Source organism: Leptinotarsa decemlineata, unplaced genomic scaffold (genome assembly GCF_025532065.1).
Source record: "Leptinotarsa decemlineata unplaced genomic scaffold, Ldec_3_MD MMD2_tig00001973_RagTag_RagTag, whole genome shotgun sequence".
NCBI lineage: Eukaryota > Metazoa > Arthropoda > Insecta > Coleoptera > Chrysomelidae > Leptinotarsa > Leptinotarsa decemlineata.
In genome coordinates this window covers 497,118-509,344 of record NW_027412572.1, presented here as the reverse complement: position 1 = coordinate 509,344, position 12,227 = coordinate 497,118, and the positions used below count along the sequence as shown (strand labels likewise).

At 35.0% G+C, this 12,227-nt stretch overlaps 1 protein-coding gene across 22 annotated transcripts in view; it reads right to left on the bottom strand.

The window, feature by feature from the left end:
* The window catches only part of by (focal adhesion protein tensin), a 687,936-nt gene that overhangs the window by 249,798 nt on the left and 425,911 nt on the right, over positions 1-12,227 (bottom strand). For 2 of the 22 annotated variants that reach the window (XM_074176607.1, XM_074176608.1), the window contains exon 1: positions 180-284. The exons of the other annotated variants lie outside the window; for them this stretch is intronic. In XM_074176607.1, the coding sequence (XP_074032708.1) occupies positions 180-269 (90 nt within the window). In that variant the 5' untranslated portion in view covers positions 270-284. Of the gene's footprint in view, positions 1-179; positions 285-12,227 lie in introns of those variants that run through there. 22 annotated transcript variants of the gene reach the window in all.

Genomic DNA, 12,227 nt, shown 5'->3' with positions numbered 1-12,227 from the left:
AATATGTCTCTATGACGCTCGAGTAAATCCCCATTTTGCATCATGGGCTCCCCTACTATCAGAAATTACCACTTAATTTAAATCGTGATTAAAATCATGGTCAACGCTGGACCACAGTCACAAATCTCTTTTTCGTAATTTCACGCGTTTCACATCTTTTTGAAAAGTATCTCACTTACCTTGACTGAAGCGTTCTCCAAACTGAACGAAACGTGCCATATTGTAAACGCGATTCGATATAACAGTTTCGTGAAATCTTCTGGATTCATAACTGCGGAGCGACTACGACAACAACATCGTAACGGTAGATGTAGATTCGATTTTTTAACAGACATTTCAAAAAATAGACTTTTCTCGGGAGTATTTCAAAACAAATCACAGAAAAGATTCAGTCGTTTTTCATCACAAGATTTGATTGAAGCGGATGTACTTTTTCAGTGCCTTTTCCAAATGAATTGGTTGGTAACTTTCAATTATTTTCAGCATTCCAGATATTTTTATCCTTTCTATAGAGAGTATTTTTGTCAATGTTGAACTGGAAATGTTTCTATATTCTGAATATAATGACTCACTGAGGATTACACTATTTTCAAAAAATGGTGTAATAGCCGAAACTAGTCAACAATAAAGAAATAGCGTGGAAAATAGACAAAACTGTGTTTTTGTAGTAGTGTATCCTCAGTGAACATAAATTTCCACAAAATAAACAAGTCGTCAATCAAAGAAGTGAACATAATGAGAAATGTAGGAAGAGACATACATTGTCATTATGAGAAGTTTTGAAACTAGAAATACACGGACTGTTCAAAAAATAAGGAGAGTGTTCGAATTTCGCAGACTAGATACATTCGATCAGCTACTTTTATATTTTTTCATGTTGGTTCACTCGTTTCGAATATTAGTCAACAGTTTCAGCTGTTTAGCATGTTTATTCTGTTGGTGAGAGGCTAAAAAGTTAGAAGTGTTTTGCGTATTCGGCGATTTTCTGCTAAAGAGAAAAATGAAAAGAAAAATCTGCATAGAATTTCGTATAAGAAGTAAAATTAGGTGCTCAAAAACACTCGAAATGTTGACAGAGGCATACGGCAATTGTGCTCTGAGACAGAAAAATGTTTACAAGTGGTAGAAAATTTTCATAAAAGGTCGAGAAGACGTCCTGGCACATCAACAAACTATGACAATGTTGAGAAAGTCCAGAAAATTGGTACGGAGAATGCTCGAATCACTATCAGAAAAGATGCTGAGGATGTCGGCAAATCCGAAGACGAGGACCTGGAAGGTAGAACGGAATTATCTATAGAAGTGCCTATAATTACTAGGATACTGTGTAAGAAACTGTTATTGTCAACTGAAGGACGAATTGTTGACACAAGATGAGGAACTGCGAATGGGATCGCCACTTTTAACGGTTATAGACAAAATATATAGGGAGCCAACATATATATGGAGTAGTTTGAATGTCTAGCCATTGAAGAAGCCCGCAAGAAACCCCGAGTCTGGTTGAGATACGTGGAACCATGGAAATGCAGAACTAGACACCAACAACGTAAGTCCTCCCATTACTCTCACAATGGAGAAGGAAGTCCACAACGAATTTCCATTCTTGAACGTGTCGGTGAAGAGGACTGACACTAAATGGGGAACATCTGTATACCAAAAACCCAGTCACACGGGTCAGTATCTGAACCACGAATTCAACCACCATCAATCGACTAAGAGAGGAATCATCAAGACTCTACTAGACCATGTCTTCGGGCTCTGTAACACTAAGATATCGAGAAGAAACTAGACAGCATCAAAAATGATCTTCAACGGTATGGCTACTCCAAAGCGATGTTGGAACAGACTCTGGCTGAAAAACAGCAAAATGCTCGCAAGGAAGATAAGCCGTCACAACCAGTGCTTGCACTTTCCTACATCAGAGGAAAGGATAAAAAGAATTAAGTTCAAGTACAAAGTCAGAACCTGCTTCAGATCCGGAAACACTACCGTAGCAACCTAACGAAAACCAGGTTACCGAACGTGGACTGCATTTCCAAGAACTGCATTTACCGAATACCCTGCGAGTGAGGAAAATCCTATATCGGGAAAACTAACAGGCGACTGGAAGTTTCCATTACCGAGCACAAGAAACACACACAGCGAGGGGAAACCAGCAAAAACTTCGTAAGAATTATGGCTCAGAAATCATTAAACGACGTCCACGGCTAACCGGATTTGCTTACAAGCAATTAGAAGATGCAAATATTACTACTAAACAAGCCAGAGATGATGCGGATGTTCTTATTGTTGAAACTGCAATTGAAGAATCAAAGTCTGAAAAAACTGCAGTTATAATAGGACAAGATATTGATTTACTTGTCATTTTGATTGGGCGTACACTGTCTTACGAACAAGAAATGTTTTTCAAAAAAGTTGGGAAAGAAAATGTAAAAACGGAGATATACTCGACTGAAAGATTTGATAATTATCCTCATTCCAAAACACATATTTCTGAACGCATTAAGTGACTTTTTTTAAGTTTTCCAGAAACTGACAAATTTGGATGGACTAGCTGCAGCGTTTGGGGAAGAAAATTGTTCGGCCCAGAGATTATTAGAGAGTGGAACTCAAACCTCAATGGCAGTCTATAATGCTCCGAAATCTGTGAAAAGTCTCGATCATCTTCGTTATATGCATTACGTCAAGTCTACAAAACTTAATAGACCTGTGCAGCTTTCAAATATTCCACCAACAAGTACAGCTGCTCATCCAAATTTCAAACGTGTGTATTATCAAGTTCAAACTTGGTTAGGGCATGATTTGGAACCCCAGGTATGGGGTTGGGCAATGCGAAACGATTTTCTGGAGCCTATCATGACAATTTTACCACCTGCTCCAGAAGATTTGCTAAATACAATTTTCTGCAACTGCAAGAGTGGTTGTGGTTCGCGATGCGGATGCAGGAAAGCGGGCTTGCAATGCTCTTTAGCTTGTGGCCAATGTAATGGGCAAGCTTGTCTCAATGCTCTACCATATCAGAGCGACATTAACGAAGATGGAACCTTTGAACCCGAAATCATGGAAGAACTTGAGACAAATGTCGTTGAAGGCGATAATGAAGATCAGTTTGAAATTTACCAGCAGCCAGAAGACGACGATGAAGAGGAAGAAGATGTTTGACATTATAAATTGTAGTTTTTGTACCCATTATTCCATTTTTTACTTTTGATAAAAATAAATGTATTGAATGATATTTTTCCATAAAATGATCAATTCATAATTTATTTGTTTTTTTTTTCATCAAGTAAGAAGTTATTGATTAGGTTCAAATTCAATTATAATTCCTATATTTTCATTAACAATTCTGCAATATCATGGGCAGGTAAGTGTTGTTAAATAAATTAATACTGAATTAAAAGTGGATAAGTTAGGAAAAAAATTATAAAATATAATATAATAGTTGATAAAAATTGACAAATATTTATAATCATTGATTTATCGATAGTTCATCAACTATATATGGCGCGTTTTCGACCGGTGGCACCGGTTGACCTGAAGTGATGCTGTGACCGCGTGCTCTCCGCCCTCTATCTCGAAAACGGTTCACCATATAAAATTTTTTTTTTAACAAAATTTGTAGAGAATTTTGTATTCTACAATATTGATAATGAATACAAATAGCAACAAACCCATAGGAAACGAGATATTTCCAAAAAAAGCGCAAAAAACCGATTTTTGTGACCTTTGACCTTGAAATTTAATAGTTGCTTACACCCTACCATATGTAGGTTTTGAGACAACTTTTAGGGTGTCAATATACAAGTATTTACAGACTTACAGCTGGGTATCTCGAATTCCGAGGTGAACTTACTATAATGACTGGACTAAACCGTGGCCTTGTGCATCAGGAGTTCTTATCAAATGGTCTATCGGTCAATAAAGAGTATTATTTTGAAGTAATGCACCGCTTGCGAAAAGAAATTGGAAAAAACCGCGCGGCATTGTGGAAAAACAATGCATGGCATTTGCACCTGCTCAAATGTCATTGCTTGTTCATAATTTTTCGGCCAAACACAACACCGCAATCATGCCTCAGCCACCGTATTCACCAGATTTTCCCCTATGTGAATTTTTCCTGTTCCCAAGATTGAATAGATCCTTGTAAATGCGGCGTTTCGCAACGATTGCGAAGATAAAAACCGAATTACTGAGGAAGCTCAAGGACATACAAAAAAGTGCATATCAGAACTGCTTCGGATTGGAAAAAACGCTGACACAAGTGTAGTATATCTGAAGAAGACTACTTTGAAAAATATTTTTTGAGAAAAATGAAAATTCACTTCATTTTTTGAACAGACAGCGTATTGTAATCTGAATTTCCAACATATTTCTAAACGTTTAAAAAACCTAAAATATGTTGGATATGCATAATATGGATATTCAGCTTCAGAAAACTATTGGAAAATTAGCAATGCCTTCTTTCTTCAAAGAAGGTGAAAATATTGTGCATTTCAGAAAAATTTAACTTCAATTCATCCCATTCATTTTATTTTGAGTAGGATGATTCTGAACGATTAGTTTCAATTATATATTGATTGAATATAATAAAATACGCATATCACAAACTCGTTTTCATCACATAACATTCTTGATATATTCATTATTAGATGATAATGGAATTGAGTATTGCTCGGATGTATATTTTTGCAAAATATGTTGTATTATGTATTTTTTTTCATTAAAACACATTTTTATGCAATCATACTGGATACATTTTCAAGATGTGAACTCTTGAAGGAAAAATCCAAAAAACAGAAGATATTTTGAACAAAAAACTAATTGGAATCCACCAATGAAAATATCCTAAAAAAGATTATAAGCAAGCGATGAAATACACTGATGACTCAGCTTTATATGCACACTCACTGAAAACGTCATCTCTGTTAACACAAATCACCACACAATTATTCACAAACCCATTGTCCCATTATATCAAAAACAAAATATATTTTGAGTAAGAAAATAATTGAAAGTCAACAAGAAAAAATTTTCGAAAGAACATTATAAGCAGTTTCGATAAAAAACGGATAACTTTTCATTCGAAAACAGACTCACTGAAAACATAATCACAGTAAATTATCACACAATTTTTAACAAATATATTGTATTGATTCAACGAATATTAGACGGATAAAAAAATGGAATAACTCGTGAAATAGTTAATAATTACCCTTCAAATACTGCTCAAATTAATATCAAACATATTTTTAACCAATTTTACCTGAAAAAGTGAAAATACGAAAGACAAAACACATTATAAGCAAGAATAAATTTGAAAGTCGCGTATTTAACAAATATTACACGCATAATAAAAACAAGTGAAATGAAAGTCAAAGCATATTATGACATGGAAAAAACTGAAACTCGACAAGGAAAATTTCTTCAAGAAAGATTATTAGCAATCAATAAAGGAAACGAATATATTTTCATTCAAAAACAGACTCACTGAATCAAAACACAATTTACGTTAACGCAAATTGTCACACAATTATTCACAAACCCATTCTACGTATCTAACAAATATTAGGTACACGCATAATGAAAACATGCGAAATGAAAGTCAAAACATATTTTGAACATAAAAACAATTGGAAGTCACCAAACAAAATTCTTCAAGGAAGATTTTCAGCAATTGATGAAAGAAACAAACATTTTTCCCTCAGACTCACTAAATGAAATTATTCACAAACCCATTCTACGTATTTACCAAATATTACAGGCATAATAAAAACAAGTAAAATAAAAGTCAAAACACATTTTGAGCGAGAAAATAATTGAAAGTCACCGGAAAATTTTCATTAAGAAAGAATATAAGCAAGTGACAAATGAACCGATTAGCTTTTCATCTGAAAACAGACTCACTGACACCACAACATCACACGGATCTCCGAGACGTAGACATATTCCGATAACACGCCGTTGCAGTACTAGACACGCCCGCTTTTGATGCATCCCGGAATGGTCCCCTCTATCCAGAGGATCCAGACCCAGTCTGGAAGAGACTTTCCGACGTAAATCGGCAACGTTCGTTCGTCCCAAATATTTCATGACTCATCACCGGCCGACAAGGGTGCAAGAGTGTGACGGTGAATAAAAGAAAATTGTATACAAAGTACATTGAAATGTCTGACATACGCGAGCTGTTCGGAAAATAAGGGACACGTACATTCGATTGGCGATTTTTTGAATTTTTTTATTCTTATACACTCGCCTAAAACATATATTTAAAGCTTTAGCTAATAATCATGTTAATCTTTGTTGGTAAGAGTCATAAAAAATAAAAGTTATTTGCTTTTTCGGCGATTTTCTGCTAACAAAAATATAGTTTATAGAAACTAAAAAACACGCTTTCAAAGAACATTGAACTAAAAAGTTGAAAATATTTTTTTTAAATAAGCTTAAAACAATAATATTCCACCTGTAGTACAGAATTTCGCCAACACTTATAATTCTTAAAATATGTTTTTTACTTTGATTTTCTTTTGAACAACCTATCAAGGAGGTTACATACAGCGCTATCTGACCGCAAACAGTTCAAGCAATAATTTATAGTTACGTACAGCGCCATCTGCCTGCGAATAGATCAAGCAATAATGCCGATAATTCTGTCAATACATATACAGAGCTGAGAGTTACAAACAAACATACACACAAACAAACATCCGTACATACATACATACATACATACAGGTGAAGCTAATACAAAGAGTGTAAAAAAAAGAAGTTGCATCAAATTTTGTGTGAAAGATGGAATCGAGTGCTCAAAAACATTCGCAATGTTGACAGTGATATACGGTGACTGTACTCAGAGCCAGAAAATGTTTACAAGTGTTTCAAGCTTTTCACAGAAGGTCTAGAAGATGTGGAAGACGACGCTCGCAAATGTCAAGATTTTCCTCACTGTTTTCTTCGATTGCCTTGGCATAGTGCAGCAGAAGTTCTTGCCACATGCTCACACAATCAATAAGGAGTATTTTTTGAAGTTATACGCCGATTGCGAGAAGAAATACGGAGAAATCGTCCGGTGTGGAAAACCAATTCGTGGCTTTTGCATCATAATAATTCACCTTCTCTCTCGTCACTGCTTGATATGATATGATATATGAATGACTTGCCTAACTTCATCGAAGGAGGTAGGTTGTTCACGTATGCAGATGATTCAATAGTAGTTACAGGAGATACTTTCCAAGAAGTTTGCATAAAAACAGAAAATATCATTAAAGATTTTGTACTTTGGTGTAATATCAATCAATTGATTATTAATTTAGAGAAAACAAAATACATGCAATTTTCATTGAAACAGGTAGCCAGTGAAGAAATTCCTGTCGAAATAGAATATTTTAAGGTACCTATAAGCGTGAACTATAAATTTCTTGGAACTATGATTGATGAAAAATTCAATTGGTCTGAACAAATCAACAATGTGTGCAAGAAATTGAACCAAGCATTTTTTGCTATTTACAGGTTGAAATATACCTTAAGCAAAGCATCGCTAATCAATGTTTACTATGCTCTCGCTCATTTAGCAATTAGTTATAACATTATCACATGGAGACATGCAACGGAATGTAGTCGTGTATTCATTAATCAAAAAATAATTATACGACTGATTTTCAATCTAGAATATCGAGAATCGTGTAGATCAGCCTCTAAAGAAAATAAAATACTTACTGTACTTGGAATTTATTTATTGAAAATATTAGTATACGTTCATAACAACATTAAAAACATTGAGAAAAACTCGGATATTCACAGTTATTCGACAAGAAATCACAATAACATACAGTTAAGAAGTTTTTGAAATCTATCTTACAAGCGGTCACCAGAATGGACTGGAATTTCCTACTATAACTTACTGCCCAGGACTATAAGAGACAGCTCTATCAACAAATTGAAAAAAAGTGTGGAAACTTTCTTGACCAATAATCCTATATATGCAATTGATAAATTTCTGGATTTGCTTAAAACTTGTTGAACATTCGTGTATAAGTATATACATATATGCGTATCTGTGTAAAAATTGATATAGTGTGTATATTTTGTAATTTTATATTTATGAGTATAGTGTGTGAATTTTATTTTTATATTTATGAATAGCGTCTCCATTATATAATTTGTATAAATGACCTATCTACAGTGTGACCCATTTAAAATTGAACCACCACTGTAGAATGTGCATTTTTCAATCAATCTCAATTTTTTTTATTGAAATATTGAGCATGAAAAACTGTATCTTGACACTAACTTTCACAATTTCAGTTTCATTTCCAAGGCACTCTATGGTTTTTTTTGTTTGTCAAAAACGGCAAAAGTTTATTAGGCAATTTTTGTTTTCAAATTTGACTACACCACTGGATTCGTAGTCGTTATAAATCAAAACTGTCAAATTTTCATTAAAAAATATTTGTTAACAACGAAGTTACAACAACTTCAATTTTGGAAACAAAGTATTTGTTTGTAATTTTTATTCAGATTATAGACATATTTGAGATCTGACAACACTGTCATCACCAAGTAGAACACCAGTGAATTTGTACAGTGAAAATCCGAAGTCAACAGCTCAATGCGTTCTACAGTTATACCTCCTGAAAATATGGTAATGTGAGAGATTTGTGGTGCAAGCGTTTTGTAATAAAAATCTGACTACGCCACTGGATTTGTGGATAATATTCCCTTAAAATCATTCATTTGTGTGTAGGTTACGATCTCCCAATTGCGCTTTTACCAAATCTTGATAGAATCTTGAAGTATTAATGGTCATACTTGTAAGCTTTTTGGAAGTTTCCCAATAATAACTAATAGTACTTTTGTAACAGCGCACCTGGAAAATCACATTTTATGAGATTCTGAACTTACTCTACCTTCTTCTATAGCTGATGAAAACAAAATGTATACAAACAAGTTCCAAAGTATTTATTCAACAATTAATTGCCATTAAGAAAAAACTGATACTAAAATAAACATTGATTTAAAACTAAACATTCAAATTTTTGTGGCTTCTACCAAACCTTCATTAAGTTCAATACATTTATCGTATCTCTTCCGAATATTGTTTACACTATTTCTTATTTGTTGAACTGTAATTTCGGCACAAGCTTGTCGTATCCTTTGCATGAGTTCAGCTCGATTCGTTGGTCTTATTCTGTATACTTTTTGTGTCAGAATACCCCACAGAAAAAAGTCTAATATTGTTAGATCAGGCGATCTAGGTGGCCATTCAATTAAGTCACTACCTCGTCCTATCCAATGATTTGGAAACTGGTTATTTAGCCACTCTTTAACAATCCTCGAATTGTGCACGGAACAGCCGTCGAGCTGAAAATATAAATTTACTTGTTCCGCAAGAGGCATTTCATCTATTTCGTCAGTAGGGTGCTAATGCCGACTGAACGCCTCCCCCCACCCCTTTTGACCTTGAGACGTCACACGACCTTGAATGACGTCACCTAACCTTGAACGTCGTACACATAGTATGAGATTGAATGCGGTGTTTGACCTTGAGTGTGGGGTTTGACCTTGACGTTCGACACTTCGACTACCTTGAGCTTGCTCCATGGCATTGAATGTTGACCTTGAATGAAATCGTGACGTGTACAGAATATAACCTTGAACAGTGGGCGTTCGGCGTTGTCCCCTCCCTTGTTGGTAATTCCTATATAAGTTCAGAATATCGTATGACGTCACCTAACCTTGAACGTCGTACACATAGTATGAGATTGAATGCGGTGTTTTACCTTGAGTGTGGGGTTTGACCTTGACGTTCGACACTTCGACTACCTTGAGCTTGCTCTGTGGCATTGCATGTTGACCTTGAATGAAATCGTGACGTGCACAGAATATAACCTTGAACAGTGGGGTTCGGCGTTGCCCCCTCCCTTGTTGGTAATTCCTATATAAGTTCAGAATATCATGCTTCCACATTCAGTTTAGACACTCTAAAATACCCAAATAGGTAAACAGAAGTACTTGTCGAATTCCAAAGTGAAGACAACGAGTATCAACCCATCCGAGAGGGCGTTTTCGTCAGTGAGGTGAATATATATTTTATTTTAATTAACCGTAATTTCACTATATTTATGAATATGGATAATTTGAAATTTGACATTGAAAAAATTAATTTTTCTATAATTCAACAAGGTGAAGCTTTAGAGCAGAAACCTATAAACGCTCTGGTTATTGATAAAGAATATAAAATTGAAAAAATGTCAATGTATTCCACACGATATGGTAAATCAATTCAAGTAGTTTTATTGGATGAGGAAAGTGATACTCCTTTTAAAGCATGGCTTCCAAAACGTGTCACAGAGCAATTACCAGAAGACTTCATTCGTGAAGTGAATTCATCCAAAGCCAAATTCACACTTACTTATATGGGTCAAAGTTCGCAGGATTATCCTGGTGCTAAAACCCGATCATTGATGAAATTCAATGTTTTAGATTGAACATTTTGAAATTATGATTTTTTTTTGTAAATAGTGAAAATATGGTAGATTAATATAAAATATGTATCAACTTGGTCACTTCATAGACATAGTCAGATTTCAAGTGAGTATTTTTTTTTATATTATTTGCAAACTAATGAATGCCATTTATGAATTTCCAGAACTCACCATTCTATAAATATGTGGATGCAATATTCAGCCCAAGAGTGGCCGGAAGCAGTGGATTTGGATTCCGCCATAAGAAAAATGGCTTGGGAGATGGCTGATCTGAGTTTTGATGCTCTACATTCATCAAATTATGATTTGAGTGTATGTTACGATGCTGAAGAGGTGCGAAAACTTTTGGAGCTTAGTGAGAAGTATGAACTCGGTGTGGCATTGTGTCATAAATATTCATATGGGAGTAGAAATTTGGATGAGTTCTGTGAGTTAATAATTGAAGCAGACTTGAAACATTTTCTTCAAGACATATGCACCTACCTACCGCAAAATATCATAGAGAAATATCAATTGGAACCACAGAGTCCCAACCCGCAACTGGAAGAAGCGATAAATGATGGTGTTGTAAATATTTGAAATCTGTTGTATATGTTTGTGAATAAAATAATGTTTCAATCCATATTTGTTTGTATCTAATTGTTTGGTGAATAAAAGATATAACATAATTATTGAGTGTTTTATTATTCATCAATATCGAATATTTCATAGCATATTACATGTCAATCTTATTACAATCCAGTTTGAACAGAGCCATTAAGAGCATTATATGATAGAACAGCATCGTGGAGGATGAGTGCATATACTTTGGTGTTTGCTGGAAACTTCACCTTGCGTGTTTCGAATTCTATTTTGATGTCGACAGTGGATGACTTCATAGCTTCGGGTTGATGGGAGCAGTCGATAATGAATAGTGGGTTGTTGCGAAAGCTACCAATATCCATCATCGGTTCACTCATAGTTTTATAATAGTAGCTACGTTGGAAGTTTTCATATGCATAGTAAGCTGATGAGTCTAACTTCTTGTCGAAATCCAGATTCCAACGCTCATATGGGTATACTTCAGAGTTCAGAGATAGTCGAATATTATTAATATTCACATGTGTGAATTTCGTTACATCTTTTGACATATTTTCGGATTGGTCGGTGTTTTGAAAGCCGATGATGATATATCGTGGTCTTTCGAGGCTGCTGGTTGTCTTCACCGCCCATATATCCGAGGATGTATCACGAAGTGTGGGTAATTCATAAAGGTCCCACATACGATAAGCCACCTTCACTTTAGCATTATTACCATTTTTATTTATGCGATTCAATAGTTTCAGTTTCTGTCGATCTTCCGGCACAATGTGCCTGATTCTCCATTCTATTTTATTGATTTCCAAATCTGCATCGACTTCCCCAATGAATGAATTTTTGAATGAGCGAGCTATAATCAAAATGAGCTCCTGCTTCACATTCATTATCCCCTTATTGTAATCTTCAGCAAAACCCATGAGATACTTCAAGGGTAATTTACCACTAAATACATTGCTAACGGGATCGAATATATCTTGTTTATTCACATCGAGTCCCCATCCTATCGGTAGTAGCGAATTTGCATGCGTTTTTCCGAATGATATCATCGTTTTCATTGTGGTAGTTATGCCGGGTTTTCGAACAACAACCACTTGCTCACCACCCATTTCATAGCGAATTTCGTCGAAGAGAAAGGCGAGAGCATTATTGGATAGGTAGCACCGCTTT